Consider the following 19,714-nt stretch of genomic DNA (forward strand, 5'->3'; position numbering starts at 1 on the left):
ATCTATAGAATGATTATTTATACTCACCGTGAACTTGGTTGATTTCTGAATTCTGGGAAAGAATTTCATCTGCCAATTTTTGAGCAGTTGGCAAAACTTCTGTGTGGTGCACTGTGATCAAATACTGTACAAACTTTTGTAGTTGGTCTCTATTCATTTGAAAGAGAGTCTCTGAAATGGGAAGATGCAATTTGACCTGATCTGGCTTGCGGATGCGGTATAAAGACAGTGCCACAACATGGGCACAATAAAATATGTCCTTGTTTCCACAGCTGCAGGTCACTGAGGTAATCTTGCAACGATCAAAGCTGATGGCCACGTTACAAACAGTTTCTGGCTCCGATTGTATTGCAGGTTCTGTCACTGTGCCACTCAAGTGGAAACCTAGGTGAAAGAAGGGGAGGAGAGTTCAGTTTCTGCATTCAGATGCTACAAAATATTTTTTTTTTTTTTTTTTTCCTGTACGTGGGCCTCTCACTGTTGTGGCCTCTCCCGTCGCGGAGCACAGGCTCCGGACGCGCAGGCTCAGCGGCCATGGCTCTCGGGCCCAGCCACTCCGCGGCATGTGGGATCTTCCCAGACTGGGGCACGAACCCGTGTCCCCTGCATTGGCAGGCAGACTCTCAACCACTGCGCCACCAGGGAAGCCCTACAAAATATTTTAATTCTTTGAAATGCGCAGTGCTTGACAGCTGCAAGAATAAAACACGACAGCTTTTATTTTCAAGTAAAAACATTCAGGCCACTCCAACCTCCCTCTCCCTGCACCTTACAAGTAAAAAATAAATGCTATTTAACAGACATGCTGAAGTAGTTTATTACACAGCCATATGAAAACACTTACTGCAGTATATACCACCATCACACCTATATATATGTATACATATGTATATTCATACACCACATCATACCTATACCTAGACCATAGCTTACCTAGAGTAAGCCATCATTACTGTTCTAAATCTGTGTGGTATATACCTGACCAAAATCCCCTAGATCAGTAGTTTTCTCCCCCAGCATTCCACCCTTTTTTAAACAACTTTTTAAAAATAGAGTAGGCCAGCTCAGCTTTCTTCTCAACAAACTCCTCCCCTCCTTCCACCTTTATTCCAGGCAGCCCCAATATTGCAACGTCTCTGAGCAGTATGTGTAGGGGGAACTGCAAAGCCCATCAAATCGCACGCATACCATAGCTGAAGTAGCTCAATGACTATTTTCTTTCCTATCATACAGAGTAAAGCTGGTACAGAGGTAGGCTGTTAAACATACTCACATGCACACGTGGGTGCACAAAATCACCAAGTGGCAAGGGGCCTTAGAGGCCTTGTAGCCTCAACTTAGAACCACACAGGAACCCTCCACAACCTCCCTCACCAATGGCACTTGGCCGCTGCTTCGAAGGATCCAGAAATGAGACACTCAACCCGCACAGGCAGCAACAGTTCCTTGGATAGCTCTAGCTACAGCTCACAGCCAATGAAAACTGCCTCTCACTGCCGCTGCCACCAGTCAGTCAGTCTCGTCCTGTCTGGCCAGGGCATACATCCCCCTCACTCCTTTTCCCTAAATATGGGGAAGCTTATCCTGAATGTTTTTTGGCACACCATCCAGTTCCATCTACCCTCTCTGAAAGCCACATGCAGAGGGCCACTGATAAACATTAAGGGGAAACCTCCAGGGCACAGGCTTACCTCAGGATTAAGAACCCGATAGAAACTTGAATGTCAGAAATGTAATGAAGCCTCTGACTCTCTCAGCCTTCCACTATCTAAGCTACTTGAATAAAATTTACCTAGCAGGCCACTGTTTCTCCAGGTTCCCCTTAAATCACAAGGAGAAGGATCTTTTCACCATGTGGGAACTCTGGAAAGGATGCTGCACATGGAGCTACAGAGATGTGACACGAGAAGGACAGCCAGATGATGCCTAGAGTTCACATGTGGGGCATCTGAACCCTACTTACTATCTCTTTCAAGAGAGGGGTTCCTTTAGGCCAGGGCGCTGGGAGAAACACTATTCAACTTACGAGAAATCTTTCAGAGTAATGTAACTTCATCTTGATAATTCATATTCAGCAACACAGTGGAAAGAGAAAAGTGTTGTCATATTTTTTTACCAGATTATCAACTTAAGAAGTGCATTTCCAAAAATCAAGTCACTATTATTGCTTCACAATAAGGAATTCTGATAACCGTAATACGATAACCTCTGGTTTTCTTCCACAGAGATTATCCCTGTTTTTAAATGGATATTCCAGTCTCCTCCTCCATCTCTTTTGGTCAAGAAGTTTTTTTGGAAAACCGCAATTAAAGAAAGGATACATAGCAAATGTAATCATATTTTTTAAAAAATTTTAATGTATTTCCCCACGAGAAAAAAAGATCACATAAAAAGTAAACACCCAGGAAAATTTTAGAAATGAAGAATAATAAGAGCAGTCTTGCCTTCTTGTATACCAGTGCGCTAAAAGCTTACAATAATTAAAAGTCCATGGGACCGGCACAGATTAAGACAAGAAAAAGATCAATGGATCATAAATAAGTCCAGAAAGTTTCCAAGTATATTCCGTACACTTAGTGCAAAGGTTCTCTGTTTTCTACCTGTCACATATATATGTGTACAAAAGAAACTAGCTGTCACTATAGGAAGATAGTTATCATAAACTAGCCATTTATAAAATCAATCTCTCCCAGCTTAACACTATTTTCTTTCTCCTTATCCACCAAGTCAACATCTTTGTCTCTCCACAAAAGTGATACTGAAGGACTCCCATCACAGGCAAAGCCAAGACAACTGAGAATCCAAAATAGTTAGACTAGTTACTATTTAAATAGTCTGCAAGGCTATAGTGTAAGAGGTGCTTCAAAAGAGACTGATTTAAATATCAAAGAAGAGGCCCTTCCTAAATAGACATTTCCCTAAAGAAGACATACAGATGGCCAAGAGGCACATAAAAAGATGCTCAACAACACTAATTATTAGAGAAATGCAAATCAAAACTACAATGAGGTTATCACCTCACAAATCACCTCAAAATGGCCATCATCAAAAACTCTATAAACAATAAATGCTGAAGAGGGTGTGGAGAAAAGGGAACCCTCTTGCACTGTTGGTGGGAATGTAAATTGATACAGCCACTATGGAAAACAGTATGGCGGTTCCTTAAAAAACTAAAAATAGAAAGAACTACCATATGACCCAGCAATCCCACTACTGGACATATACCCTGAGAAAACCATAATTCAAAAAGACACAGGTACCCCAATGTTCACTGCAGCACTACAATAGCCAGGACATGGAAGCAACCTAAATATCCATCAACAGAGGAATGGATAAAGATGATGTGGTACATATATACAATGGAATATTACTCAGCCATAAAAAGGAACGAAATTGGGTCATTTGTAGAGACCTGGATGGGCCTAGAGAGTGTCATACAGAGTGAAGTAAGTCAGAAAGAGAAAAACAAATGTATGTTAACACATATATGTGGAATCTAGAAAAATGGTACAGATGGTCTTATTTGCAAAGCAGAAACAGAGACACAGACATAGAGAACAAAGGTATGGATACCAAGGGGGAAGGGGGCAGTGGGATGAATTGGGAGATGGGGATTGACATATATACACTATTGATACTACGTATAAAATAGATAGCTAACGAGAACCTACTGTATAGCACAGGGAACTCTACTCAGTGCTCTGCAGTGACCTAAATGGGAAGGAAATCCAAAAAAGAGGGGATATATGTATACGTATAGCTGATTCACTTTGCTGTACAGCAGAAACTAACACAGCATTGTAAAGCAGCTATACTCCAATAAAAATTTAAAAAAAAAGAGAAGAGACCCTTAGCAGAACCAATGAAGCCGTCAAATGGTTTTGCAAAACAGAGTTGTCTTCATTCATGTGAGTTGTACAAGTCAGAAGTAAAGTATAGTGAATCCTGATATCGTACAATTATGCTGGGGGAAAACCCCACCTACTATCCAATTATATTATGTTGAGTATTTACCATTCTCATAAAATTTTTTAAAAAACAAACTATAAAATATTGTGACTTCCAAAACTAACTCAAGAGATGTGAGGACACAAATAAACACATTCATGTCTTACAAAAGTACACTTCATTAATGTAGTATCGTCAAGATTAAGGCATTTCATGAATGTTCTTTTTCCAAGTAATTCTAGATTATCTTTCAAGTATCCAAACTCCTTTTTAAAATTCCAACTATTTGGGGGCTTCCCTGGTGGCTCAGTGGTTGAGAGTTTGCCTGCCGATGCAGGGGACACGGGTTCGTGCCCCGGTCTGGGAAGATCCCACATGTCGCGGAGCGGCTGGGCCCGTGAGCCATGGCCGCTGAGCCTGCGCGTCCGGAGCCTGTTCTTCGCAACGGGAGAGGGCACGACAGTGAGAGGCCCGCGTACCGAAAAAAAAAAAAAAAATCCAACTATTTTTGTTGGAAATATTTCTAAATGTAAGTTCTACCTTGCCACCCTAATCAGCTGACCATTCAGGGTATTACCAAGTGAATGGGACAGCATTCCCTGTAAGAGACAACTGCAGGTGGCAGTATTTTTTCAGCGGGCTCTTGTTTTTTTCTCTACTATCAGCTATCACAATGACTCCCCTCCTATACTGCTATCCTTTTTCATAGAAAATTCTTTGCCCTCAGGTCAGCTGCACCTCTAATTTGATTAGATTTGTGTCAACTATTTAATACTCAGAGGTCTATTTGGGGTTTTTCCCTCCTTACTTTTAGGTTGGGATGGCTGATGTTGCTAGAGGTAAGAGGCTTTACTTTAGATACAAGAAAGTTACATACACACAGAGGGGACAGCAGGTACACTAGTTTTTAAGACAGCGCAATACTGAGTCAACATGTAGGAGGTTCCATCACGCCTCTCTTCAGGGTTGTGTGGTCGTGTATTTTGGCCTCTCCAATTTGAGGAAACTTTGAAATTCCACCAACTCACTCTCTCTGGGTCCTAAATCATACCCATAGCACTCACAGGAGAAGCAAGGAGAATATTCCTCCCTCAAAGATAACTAGAGATGTCCCGATAGACATTCTTCCCCCACTCCTTCCTCCGCACACCTCAATAGTCTTATCCTTTAGGTACTGCGTGACTTGAAACAAAAAGTAATGTTCTTGAGAATGGATTTTGCCTTTCTGGAGTTCTGACAATCCCAGATGACCAGCGGCTTTGGGATTGTAAATGCAAAAATCTCCTTCTAGGACAGTCAGCTGTTCGATATGACAGAACTGAGGACACAGAAAGGGGTAATCCTGCGCTCTGTGGTAAACCATGGATAATTAGCTGTTTTATTTTCAAAGAACTAAAACTGAAGAAACTACATAAATCTTTTTTAATAAATATATTTGACTTTACAAAATATAATCTGTCAAAGACAGTTAATTCCATAAGAGCAAACCTCACAGGGCAGTCAAATCGTTTTGTCGTCATGCCACCACAGCACCCAATATAATGATAGTATTCACGTTCTCAGCCTGCAGGCACTAAAGAAAAACAAAGCAGAAACCAAGGCTCGGTGTTGTACAGGCCTTGGTAACAAGACTTTGATTCGGATCAGGTTCTGTCCACTTAAATGCTGTGTGATCTGGGCATATTGTTTATCCTTTCTGATACTTGCTGTATTTTGTGCAAAATGTGGCTAGTAATACCTCCTAGGATTGTTTTGGGGATTAAACTGAAATAACATATGTAAAGCACCTGGCACATAGTAAAAGTGCTCATTAAATTTTATTTCCCTTTCCTTCCCTTCCCAGCTGGAGAAATAGCGGGGAGGGGTGCTGGAAACATTCCCTTTATCCATAATACGTTTTTTTCCCTCTATGGCTACTGGAATCTTGGGGGGAAGGAGGAACCTCATTCTGGAAGTAACTTGGAAAATAAATGCGAAAGAGTGTACTTTCACACAGAGAGAACTAGAAAATATTCGGGGAGAGATTTTTTTAGGTAACCATAGATACCTCAAAAATATTATAATGCAATGATTCTCAAAGCATGGTCCAGGGATACCCATAGCTCCCAGAGAGGCTTTCAAAACATTTTCATTTTTGCACTTGGACCTTATGGTAGGTCAGTAGTTTATAAGACTTAGCAGGCAAACACTGAAGGGGCAAATTTCTCACATGAGAACTACACAATTGGATCGTCTACATTAATTTCACATTAACGAGAATTAAGGTTTCTAGAAAGTAAATATTAAATTCTTCACTGATATTCTAAAAATAAGCTTTCCTTGAAAGCTGATTTTCCATATCTAAGGTTAGATTTTAGTTGCATTTTAAAGGTGACAAGGAGACCCATGGTATCAGACCGGAGAGACAACTGTTTTAAAATACACAAAGAATTTCTAAAGCTTGGCCACTTTGTGCATATATGTATATGTGCTCAGTTAACTGAAAAATGGTAACAAACTGAAAACATTAGAAATTGTCTAAGCTAAAGTAAACTGGTAGACATGAAATAAATACACACTAAAAACTACTGCTTTCAGGGCACATTCTTTTCAGAAAAATATGCACCCTGTACATGAGGTGCTCAAGTAACATATTTTTTGTTGAAAAAGAATTTAACAGAAGCACTGGTGTAGTACTTACACAAATACATCTTTCACCCTTTTCCTAAATAAAAAGAACCCCCGGGGAAATTAAAGGCAGAAACCAAAGCAATGCAATGTTATGGCTGAAAGGATGGCAAGGGTTGTAAGAGGTTTCTTTTAAGTTTCTAAAGCTAAGTCTAAAAATGCAGAAGTGTTAACCACTCTCATAACAAAGCATTCATTGGTTTGCTAAACCCAGTGCATTGGCTAAATGTATAGTAACTAATACCTGATTATGTGTCCCTGGTAAAATATATGAGTTAATCATTGCCCCACAAAACCCAACTTTTACCTTTCCTAACTCTGAGAACTGCACACAATCTAACATGCCATGCTGCAATTATCAATTTTAAAAAAAAAGTTTTAATTCAAATCAAGCTTAATTTCCAGATCAGCAGTACAGACACATTAAGGGACCAAGACAGAGGCAATAAACTCAACTCAAAACCAACTTGTCTAAAATATGATATTCTTTCTTCAACTACGTAATTTTCTCAAAGGGATATCCTAAATTAAAGAGACTGCATCCTGTGAGCTGGCTAATTAAATCCTCTAGCCCTAATTTCTAACACTAAGCTTAAACAGCTTATGGAAAGACATTAGGAGATTTTGCCGGCAATCACTAATGAAATGGTTTCCGTCTTTCAGAAAAATTATTTTTTAAAGGAAAAGCTTTGTTTTGAAGTCCACCTTTAAAATGCCTATTTGGACTAGAATTGCTCCTACACTTCATTAATATTTGAGAGAAAGACAATGGCAAATTAATGCAAAGACCAGACTGTAAACCACAGCACACCATATAAACAACATAAAAATTTACGGAGCATGCACTGGATGGGCCCAATCAAGAGTTCCCAGAGGCACTCTGCTCCGTATTGGTTTTGTTTCCTCGTTAATGTAGATCCTCACAACACTTCATACAAGGACCCGTATGATCAGAATAACTGTGTTAGATATGAATGGCATTACATAGCTATTTAATATTATTCCTGAAAAAAAAAGACACTTATCCACTAATTTAGCCATCTGTAATGAGCACCTAGAAGAAGCTGAGTTTAAGGAGACCATGTTGGATTAAAAAAAAAAAAAAAATCACATCACTCTGTGTCATCCCCAATCTTGAAGTACATAAGCCCCTCCCCCCTATTACTGTCAAGTAATTTTCCAAAACGTATTTCTGTATTTTAACATGCATACTTGAGGGAAACAACCATTGCCCAGCCCCAGATTCTGGGTGGGCAGCCGGGGGAGGAGGGGTGATAAACAAATTAGGTAGAATTTGAGTTATGCGCACAACTATAAAGCCACAAAGTGCTTAGGAATTTAAATTATCTGCCCCAATTTTTAAATTCCACTTTCTCTAATGCCAACCTTCTCTGCAAAGCAGCTCCAGACTTCCACCTTTCCTGAAGACCAGATCAACCAGGCTCCCTTGCCCCGATCTGTATAGCCCCCAATGGCGCCCCTACAATTCAGTGCTCCCTCCTCTTCCCCTTCCCTCACTTGGCCTCTCACCTGGATGCCCAACCTCTAAAGTACAGATTAAGTTTATTACAGCCCTTTGGTGTTCAACTCTGAGCACCTCTACACACCTGTGTCTTACTTCCTCTAAGGGGGAAGGGGACAGAAGATCCTTTTACTTGTTTATTTCCTGTTGCTGCTTACAGCAAAACAACCTTTAGAGATGCTTGGCTATTTGCTTTAGGAGCTGAGGTGAAGGACAAACTCTGGAAACTAAGTCTGTTTACCAGAGCCAAGAGGTAAGGAGAAAAGTGTGCTCAGACCCCAGAAGGGAGAATGCAGGCCTCGGTAGCCAAATTCCTCCACCCACACCCTGGAACTCCGGCTTGACCCCTCAACTTTAAATTAAAGCCTATTTCTAAGTGTTCACGTCTCGCTTATACCGCGTAAAGCTCGAAGCAGAGGGCTGTGATATCATCTGAGACAGGAGAGTTCTGTAGCACCCTTGTCACAGAGGACTATCCTGGAGGAAACACTCAAGAAGCATTTGTTAGGTGAAAGAACGCACAAACCCTCTTACTCTCTTGGTAGGTGGAACATATAGTTTGGTGCATCTCAAACTGGAATGTGCATCAGGATTCCTGGGCCCCACCCCGTCATCCCAGGTGATGCTGTGGCTGCTGGTCCAGGGTCGCCGACCTAAGATGATTAGAATTCAGCCTAAACTAGGCTTTTCTAGTAAAAATACATTTAAGTAAACACAGTAAACAGAATAGTAAGGAATATGTGATTTTTCATATAAAAAATGTATACAATTTCTTGCTTATCATGGAACCGAAATGCTCCCAATTCCAAGAAGTCAGATATGAGACATTAAACTTGTCTGAGCGTTAAGAAAGAAAAATAAATGAAAAAAATCTTTATTAACAAAAATGTATTACTATCATAATTGTTAATACTTAGAGCTATACCATCCTATTTGAAGTGAAACCTTCATTAAAAATCTAAATTAAAATATAAAAATTTAAAAATGATCAGAGTATTTACTTCTACAAAAAGATTGTTTTACAATGTCCCATGGGATTCCTCATAATTGAAGGTTCTTTGTGTATTCAAAACAATCCAATTAACGGAAAAAAATTACTGGCAACTATTTTAGTAACACATTGTTTGCCTAAGGCAAAATGTACCCTATATGAGAAAGTCAGAGGCAACAGAATATGCAGGATAACACAAAGTGAGGCAGAATTTTAGAGAGAATTAGAACCTTCTAAAATAAGATCTGTTTTGTTAAATAACCTTAAGCAAGTAACAGCCTCAGTTTTCTCATCTAAAAAAGGATTAATAATATCTATCTTGTAGGACTGCTGTAAGAACTGACAAGGTATATAAACCACCACAAGGATTCCTTCTACGGAATGCCTGCTATCATCATTATTGTAATAGAAATGTCACATGCTCTTGGAAGCACCGCATTTCCAACACATGCACTAAAACCCTAGTCCGTTAGCGTGAGTGCACATGCTGCTTGAAATGTCAAGCTCCCAGGAGCATGCCAGCATTTCTATTACAATAATGGACAAGGGTTTGCTGTTGTTGCAGTAATTCTATACTAATATATACATATTTCCAAATTAATGGAACTGCTATGATTTTTAAAAATTTGTTCCCATTTTACATAGCGCATTCTTAAAATGTGAGTTGCCTCCACATGGAAGAGAAAAGCAGGGGACTGAGAAGACTTAATTTTGTCTCAAATAACTTCCAGTTTCCCTAAGTGAAGCTATATATGTATAAACTGAATCACTTTGCTGTATACCTGAAACTAGCACAACACTGTAAATCAACTATACTTCAATTAAAAAAAAACTATTACCAAAAAATATAAACAAACAAACAAGTCTTTAATAAGAAAAAAAAAGAACAGCAAGATAGATGTACTGATACTTTGGCTAAGAGGTACATTTTTTTCTTAAACACAGTGATAAAAGAGAAGCGAAGAGACTTTGGTTCAAAATGTGGATGAAACATACTAAGACATTCCCACCCATGTCTCAGAGCAGTGTGATTACAGATGAATGTTTATTTAACTTGTTTTGGTTGATGTAGGGGTAATGCTTTTTCTAAGATTTCTACAACGAACATAAATTACTTAGAAGAAAAAAAGTGCTTGGCTAAAATTGAAAAAGTGCTTAAGGTCTTCCCAAGAAAAGATTTGCTACATAAATGATGTCCAGCAGACATTCTGGGAGCCTGGCAATAACCACACACCAAGTTTAAACACTAAGGGTCATCAATGCCCTCAATGCAGTTCTGCCTACTGACTGGTCCAGCCTACTTTGGCAACAGGACACGCCCAGGCTCTCCTTAACCCATGGATGCTCAGCCCTCTTTTGGCTCAGCCATACTCCAGAGAAGACGTGTTACAGCACTCAGTATGACAAGGCAGAGAAAGACTCAGCTCCTGGTCCTAATTTCAGCCATTATCTAATGTTAGCCTCTTGGGCAAGTTACTTATTAATATCTATTTCTTCTTCCCTCTTCTTTCCTCATTTATTAAATAAAGGAAATAGATTTTTTTAAAAATAGTGTGTAGGCAGGCAGGAGTTATGAAGAGCTACCCATGACAAGATGAAGGATGGTAGTTACCACAACCACTCACGCAAGACCTTTGACCTGCCCTGGCTGCTACAGAATTGAATCAATGGTCACCTCAAAGGACTTGGAAGCTATGGCTCAGGGAAGTGGAGAGAAAAAGGACAGACACTGCTATAGGTGCAGTCACATATATGTAACTGGCATGTGGGGAGAATTTTTTTAAAGTTTTGAAATTCAATACGAAAGCGAGTAAACATTTAATTTTTATCTACATAATTTTCAGCCATCTGTCTATAACTGAGATTCTTAAGGCATACCTTTTTGTTATTTTTCATATCTAAAACCTAATCGTTAAAGTCTCAGATTGCATAAATATAGGTGAAGTTTATTACACAGAATGTATAAAACACAAAATAATATAAAAACATAAAAGAAAGCACATTAAAAATGAAATGAAAGGATTGAATCTATTGTCTGCCCTGCCTTCACCACCTAAATATCTGCATTCTTTCCCTACTATCCATTAAGTATTATGAAATATTAAATATTATGAACAACCACTTCCCTAATCCCTTAACTTGGTTAACAGGTGATATACAAGTCTCTATGGGAAGCATCCATGAACACAAGGGTTTCAGTTCTGAGAAGTCACTGGATTACTGGATAACTGATAGCTAAGAAGTCAAATCAGAGGTGGTTTCCAGAAATAAAAAAGGGAAACAGTACAAACCTTCATTTCCCAAATTGTGTTCTATGTATGTTAACAGGTATTTATCGGGGTGTCCTATGAGAGAAGGACTGATAACACCCTGGTAGCACTTACAAGTACCTAGAAACAGTGCCTGGCGTGTGACACGTGCTCAATATTTACTGAGAAAATGAACGAATGAATGAAGGAGTAAAAATTTTATTTAGTAGAGAGGTTAAATAAAATCTGAATACTCTACCAAATTGCTCTAGCATGAATTTGAAGCTACAAGATAGAAAAGTCTGAAAACAAATTATCTATGTGCCTTACTCAGGAAGCATATGTGCAGGAGTAGTAAGAATTAAACTTTTATTGTAGATAATAACCCTGTTTACGTGTGACTTTTTCAAAATCTCACAAAAGTACCACTAATAATAAATATACACTACTTCAAAAAGCAATTTGGTTTTATTTATTTCTTCTGAAAGCAAAGTACGTAAATGAAGAGACATATTCCATTTTTGCCTAGAAGAGTTTTTTAACATCTTTATTGGAGTATAATTGCTTTACAATGGTGTGTTAGTTTCTGCTTTATAGCAAAGTGAATCAGTTATACATATACATATGTCCCCATATCTCTTCCCTCTTGCGTCTCTCTCCCTCCCTCCCACCCCTCTAGGTGGTCACAAAGCACCAAGCTGATTTCCCTGTGCTATGCGGCTGCTTCCCACTAGCTATTTATTTTACATTTGGTAGTGTATATATGTCCATGCCACTCTCTCACTTTGTCCCAGCTTACCCTTCCCCCTCCCCGTACCCTCAAGTCCATTCTCTAGTAGGTCTACATCTTTATTCCCGTCTTGCCCCTAGGTTCTTCATGACCATTTTTTTTCTTTTTTTAGATTCCATATATATGTGTTAGCATACGGTATTTGTTTTTCTCTTTCTGACTTACTTCACTCTGTATGACAGATTCTAGATCCATCCACCCCACTACAAATAACTCAATTTCGTTTCTTTTTATAACTGAGTAATATTCCACTGTATACATGTGCCACATCTTCTTTATCCATTCATCTGTTGATGGAAACTTAGGTTGCTTCCATGTCCTGGCTATTGTAAATAGAGCTGCAATGAACACTGTGGTACATGACTCTTTTTGAATTATGGTTTTCTCAGGGTATATGTCCAGTAGTGGGATTGCTGGGTTGTATGGTAGTTCTATTTTTAGTTTTTTAAGGAACCTCCATGCTGTTCTCCATAGTGGCTGTATCAATTTACATTCCCACCAACAGTGCAAGAGGGTTCCCTTTTCTCCACACCCTCTCCAGCATTTATTGTTTGTAGATTTTTTGATGATGGCCATTCTGACCAGTGTGAGATGATATCTCATTGTAGTTTTGATTTGCTTTTCTCTAATGATTAGTGATGTTGAGCATCCTTTCATGTGTTTGTTAGCAATCTGTATATCTTCTTTGGAGAAATGTCTATTTAGGTCTTCTGCCCATTTTTGGATTGGGTTGTTTTTTTGATGTTGAGCTGCATGAGCTGCTTGTAAATTTTGGAGATTAATCCTTTGTCAGCTGCTTCATTTGAAAATATTTTCTCCCATTCTGAGGGTTGTCCTTTGGTCTTCTTTATGGTTTCCTTTGCTGTGCAAAAGCTTTCAAGTTTCATTAGGTCCCATTTGTTTATTTTTATTTCCATTTCTCTAGGAGGTGGAGTCAAAAAGGATCTTGCTATGATTTATGTCATAGAGTGTTCTGCCTATGTCTTCCTCTAAGAGTTTGATAGTGTCTGGCCTTACATTTAGGTCTTTAACTCATTTTGAGTTTATTTTTGTGTATGGTGTTAGAGAGTGTTCTAATTTCATTCTTTCATATGTAGCTGTCCAGTTTTCCCAGCACCACTTATTGAAGAGGCTGTCTTTTCTCCACTGTATATTCTTGCCTCTTTCTCAAAGATAAGGTGACCATATGTGCGTGGGTTTATCTCTGGGCTTTCTATCCTGTTCCATTGATCTATATTTCTGTTTTTGTGGCAGTACCATACTGTCTTGATTGCTGTAGCTTTGTAGTATAGTCTGAAGTCAGGGAGCCTGATTCCTCCAGCTCCGTTTTTCTTTCTAGAAGAACATTTCTGTTGGATGTGGTGATGGTAACATTACAGAAAAAAGTCAGAAAAATGCAGGTATTGGCTCAGGGCTCTAACCACAATTTTCCTTTCAATATCAAGTAATCATTAAAGCTGTTTACAAATAATGATGATCTGATGTTACCAAACTTCAGGATTTAAAAAAATATTTTGAATAAGTTAAAATAGATAACTTCTATGCCAAATGTGGGACTACTGTTCATTTTAAACAAGAAATATAAACCCGAACAGCTTCAGATATGAAAGAGTGCTAATTAAGTAGCAATTACATATACAATGGCTTAGCCTGTGTTGCATAATCAAAATAATGTGCCTGAGGCTTGTCAGTATAATGGAATGAGAACTGACCTGGGAGAGAGACTTGGGTTTTAATCCCAGCTCTGCTACTAACTAGCTGTTTGACCTTGAGTCTGTGGCTTTATTTTCATATCTGCAGAAGGAGGCTAAAGGACTAGGTCAGTGGTCCCTTACATTCTTTTCTTTTTTGAGGAGAAGGAGCAGGGGGTGGGCACAGATCTCTTGACAAGCTAAAAAAGGGCAATAAATGCTCCCCAAAAAATATGCACAAAATTATGCAGAATATTTCATAGTTCAGCATGTTATCTATTCACTTATTTAGAATCTTATAGATCTCCCTATACTCCAACACCTTAGATTCTAAACAAGTCAAAGGCAACCAAAATATATACACTCACATTCAAAATACATGATGAAAACCCAGACTTTGGCTCAAAGTATTTTTTTCTTTGGTTTATAATGAACTTTCAAGGGCTTTTTAAAAAAGAATTTAATGTTTTTAAAAAGTATATTCAGTTTATTTCTAAGATGTTTACAGGCAACTGGAATACCTATCCAAGTACTCACCTATTTGGAGGCAACCATACTTATCTAAGTTCAAGAGACTATATTATCCCTTCTTGAGAATAGGAGATTTATAGCCCACATAATACTAAGCACCAAATGATGAAACAACAGTAGTTCTAGAACAGGTTTATAATGGAAATTAAAGGAGGATAAATGATGATAAATAACTGGCATCATGTATAGGACTCAATGACTGATTACTACTCTATTTCATCATAAAACATACATATTAAATGCAGATAAAAATACAATAATTCAACAACATAAAAGACCAATCAAAAGATATGCGGTCAACTTCTTTAATCAATCAGAATTATTATGTTTTAAAAAGCTACTTTAATTGCCTAAAACATAAATAATTATAGTCAAGGAAAATTCCATGGTTTAAAGCAAAAAAATAAAACTTGAGAAATGAACTATGTGGTTAGTTTTCAGGCTTTGGAATTTTGACGAAAAAACATATGGCCATACATTATAAATCAAGCACGTTAGCTTAACAAATGTTTCATATTATTCATACTAATTTCTCTGGCTGAGTATGAACCCCACTACTTCAGACTGTAATAAAGTTGCCTCTTTTCTTTTACTTAGAAGGGTAGTCAGAAATTGGAAAAGGCCTCACCTCCAATAGAAAGTTATTTTTCCCTGCTTCAGAAAACCTGTAAATGTTAGGACTGTAAAACATGGTAGAGGGAGAAGAGTAAAGATGAGATGAGTGACAGCTACCACAGTATCTTCTACTGGTCTAACTGGTCCTTCTCTTTCATTTCTCTCTCTCTCCTAACATTTGTTCCTTCAAATTCTTCTCACACTTTCCCCCTTTACTAAACGCAATTGTACCTTGCCTCATTCCCTTATCCTTCACTCCACTATCAAAATTACCTTTATATACACATGCACAGCAGGAGGGAATTCATTAGAAAAGGCTAAGAGAATCTTTTCTGTGGCAGCTATATTCTCCAGCAACTCCAAACTCTACCCAGACCATTTATAAACTAACTGGGGACATCTGCAGTTATTCTGAGCCAAGAATAAAGTTTTTTATTTGGGGGACAGCTTGACAGGTCTACTAGAAACACAAGTCTAAGTTTATTAAGTTTTAAAAAAATATATATCAAAATTCAGCATCTTATTAAACAAGAGGGTAAAAAAATCTAGGCAAGCCAAAGAAATATTAGCCTTAAAATAATTTCTAAAAAAGCTAAGGAATTCCACTTCATTCTCTTTGATGATTCTTCCTCAAACATATTTTGTTTTTCTCTAAATAAATATATGAAAATTATAGTTACCATTCTTTTTGAAAAGGCCTCTGATATATCAAATCTTTCTACAAAACTGAATTTTCCTGGTATAACAATGACAGCCATACTAATGATATAATTTTTAAGGGGGAAATTCAGAAGCGAAAGGTTGATACCCTAAGGGAACACTAAGCTGGTATTAATCAGATTAAATGAAGATCTGAATTCATGATCATGACTTTACTAAAACAGTAGTGCTGTATGCTCAAAAACTTTGGCTCTTAGTAATTCTTTTTGTTTTTAAAGATTTATTTATTATTCATTTATTTATTTTATTTTTGGCTGCGTTGGGTCTTAGTTGTGGCACGCAGGACCTTCATTGAGGTGCGTGGGCTCTTTGTTGTGGCGTGCGGGTTTCTCTCTAGTTGTGGTGTGCGGGTTTTCTCTTCTCTAGTTGTGGCACGCAGGCTCCAGGGAGCGAAGGCTCTGTAGTTGTGGCATGCAGGTTCCAGAGCACGTGGGCTCTGCAGTTTGCAGCATGCAGGCTCTCTAGTAGAGGCATGCAAACTCAGTAGTTGTGGCACGTGGGCTTAGTTGCCCCGTGGCATGTGGGATCTTAGTTCCCTGACCAAGGATCGAACCCACGTCCCCTGCATTGTAAGGTGGATTCTTTACCACTGGACCACCAGGGAAGTCCCACCTCTTAGTAATTCTTAAGAACAAAAGGTTTAGCCTGAAAAACTGAGGGAAGATTTATTCCTGGAAGCAGCATGTTCACTTCAACAGGTTGATGAAAATCTTTCAAAAAATGTATGAACATTTTAACTTTCTAAACAGTATCAAAAAAATCTAATTTAACACTTGCTTGATGACTCAAGGTTATCATGATGAACATTTACTGCATTATGTCCTCCCAGCAATGCCCTCAACAGCATTACTCAGCCAGGTTATTGGCCTTTTAGCTAAAGAGCTTCTGCACTGCCCTGATGGCCGAGTACTGGTCTGCTCTTTCTCTCTCCTTCCTTGCGGAAGTCAAATGCACCCTTCTCATGCTGACATTTTGACTAATAGCTGCATCCCCTCTAGTTCTTCTAAAATGTTGGTTTATATCTTTCTAGGACTTTGGAAACTAGATAACCACCATTTTTAGAGCTGTGTAAAAATAAGACTAAATGAGGTCTGAGCACAGGCCTCAGGTTTTCTTCTATGAGTTAAGTGCTCATACTTGAGTCTGGGGATATTGGTGGATTTAGCTTGGCAGTTTCAAGGGCTCTTCTTTTGTCCTTGATTCATTGTTCTCAATTATATCCCAGAGAGAAAGTAATAATTAGAGAAAAATGAATAAACTACTTTTCAAGTTTTCCACAAAAGTGCCATGAACTTGAAAAGGTAAATTCTGAAATTACTTCTCATTACTAGAAATATATGATGTGGTAACATGTCTGATTAATCACTTCTACCAATATTAATAAGAAAGGGTTAACTTTTCTACCTGTCACCATATGAATCTCACTTTTCCCTCACACATAAAAAAATAACTTTTAGGATAAACATATCTAACATAAGAAGTCTAAACATAAGAAGGCTCTATGTTTTTTCAAGAAGAACACTATTTAAAAAAACAAGATACGCCCAGGTCTTGGTTTCTAAATACCAATAAAAGAAACCAAAGCTTCTTGGAAAAAAATGGCTGATTCTAGGGTTGGGATGAAGAAAATACTGATGCCAGAAAGAAAGTGCTTAAAAAAAATTGAGGGAACTGTCCCATCCTGAAAGAGTCCCCAATGGCCAGGATGCAACTATTTGAGCAGCAAAATAACATTAGTACTGGATTATAACTCAAAGAATAAAATAAATATCTGACTCCATACTGCTAAAAATTATTAAATGAATAAATAAATAAATGAAGAAGGGACACATCTTCATTATAGAAGAATTCCAATTAAAAAATGTAGAGAGGATGAGAGAAATAAAAATCATCATTAGAATACCACAGTAATATTTGCTGCAGGCCAAGATATACTGATGAATGATAAAATTAGTGTGTAAAGCTTTAAAGAGAAACAGAATACTTGCATAGTCTCAAAGAATCTCCCCTCCAGATATGTAACTTAAATTATTTGATGCTCCTCCCTCCAGTAGGTGGAGCTTAATTCTCCTCCCCTTGAGTATGGACTGGACTTTAGTAACTCCCATCTAATGAAAAGTAAAAAACAGTAGCTTTATAGCGGAAAAACCTGTCACTTAAGCAAGTGATCACGGTTAGCATAACCAACTGCAAGTCGCATTGATATCAGGTACCCCCTGAAATGATGCAATGAGAAGTGAACATTACTATTTCTGTGATATTCTTGCAAAAAATGCACAACCGCAATCTAACGATGAGAAAAGCATCAGACAACTCAAATTAAGGGACATTCTACAAAAATACCTGCCCAGTATTCTTCAAAAGTGTCAAGGTCATAAAAGACAAAGAAAGACCACTAAACTATCACAAATTAGAAGAGACTAGGAAACATAATGACTAAATACAATATGATATCCTGGACTGGATGCTCAAAAAGGACATTAGGAGAAACGCTGGGGAAATATGAATAAAGCCTTTAGTTAATAGTACTGGACCAATGTTAATTTCTTTAGTTCTGACACACAGTTGTATAAGATGTCAGCATTAGGGGAGGCTGGGTAGAGGGCTTATGAAAACTGTACATCTTTCAACTTTTCTGTAAATCTGAAATTATTTCAAAATAAAAAGTTTTTTAAAAAGAAATCTGATATGGTTACTAGTTACTTAGTATGGTTACTTAGACCTTAGCAAACTGGTCACCAATATCTAAGCCACAAAGGTCCTTTGGGCTGCTTTAAGGTAAATTTCTTATGTTTCAATTTAAAGATTAAGAGGATATTTCATAGCAAGAGAAAGGGTAGGAGGACTCTAGAGAAATCCTTGCACATATGTACCAGGAGACATACAAATTATTCAGCTTCACAATATAATAATTCAGTAGCTTTTTAATATAAAACTGGCAACCCAAATATCTATCAGCAGCAGACTTAAGTTGTGACATACTCATATGGTAGAACACTTTATAGCTGTGAAAATCAATCACATCTGGTTTCTTCTTCTTTTTTTTATTGAGGTATAAGTGACATATAACATTGTATTAGTTTCAGGTGTACAACATAGTTATTCTGTATTTGTATACATGGAGAAATGATCACCATAATAGTCTATTTTAATAACGTCCATCACCATACACGGTTACAAAATTTTTTTCTTACATGAGAACTCTTAACATTCACTCTTGAGTATTGCACACATACTCAAATGTGCAATACAGTATTACTAACCACAGTTACCATGTTGTACATTATATCCACATGACCCATTTATTTTTGGAAGTTTATACCTTTTAATCACCATTTCTGCAACCACCAATCTGTTGTCTGTATCTATGAGCTTGGTTTCTGTTTTGTTTTGTTTTAGATTCCACATATAAGTGAGATCATACAGTATCTGTCTTTCTCTGACTTATTTCACTTAGCGTAAATGCCCTCAAGGTCCATCCATGTTGTTGCAAATGGTAAGATTTCATTCTATTTTATGGCTGAATAATATTCCACTGTATACCACATTTTCTTAATCCATTCATCCATTGATGGACACTTACTTAGGTTGTTTCCATATCCTGGCTATGGTAAATAATGCTGCAAGGAACATAGGGGTATACATATCTTTTCAAGTTAAGTATTTTCATTTTCTTTGGATAAATACCCAGAAATGGAATTGCTGGATCATATGGCAGTTCTATTTTTAATTTTTTGATGAACCTCCATACTCTTTTCCATAGTGGCTGCAGCAATTCCCACCAACAATGAATAAGGATACCCCTTTCTCCACATCCCTGCCAACATTTGTTATTTCTTGTCTTTTTGATAAAAGCCATTATAACAGGTGTGAGGTGATATATCTCATTGTGGTTTTGATTTACATTTCCCTGATGATTAGTGATGTTGGGCATCTTTTCATGTGCCTGTTGACCAGCTGTATGTCTTCTTTGAAAAAATGTCTATTCAG

General features: G+C 37.8%; 1 protein-coding gene across 1 annotated transcript in view; it reads right to left on the reverse strand.

Annotated features, from left to right (window-relative positions):
• Nucleotides 1–19,714, reverse strand: part of ZSWIM6 (zinc finger SWIM-type containing 6) — a 203,193-nt gene that overhangs the window by 74,841 nt on the left and 108,638 nt on the right. The window contains exon 2 of the mRNA XM_060009444.1: nt 28–384. Coding sequence (XP_059865427.1) covers nt 28–384 — 357 coding nt within the window. The remainder of the gene's footprint in view (nt 1–27; nt 385–19,714) is intronic.

The sequence above is a fragment of the Delphinus delphis genome, chromosome 3, assembly GCF_949987515.2.
Source record: "Delphinus delphis chromosome 3, mDelDel1.2, whole genome shotgun sequence".
Lineage (NCBI taxonomy): Eukaryota > Metazoa > Chordata > Mammalia > Artiodactyla > Delphinidae > Delphinus > Delphinus delphis.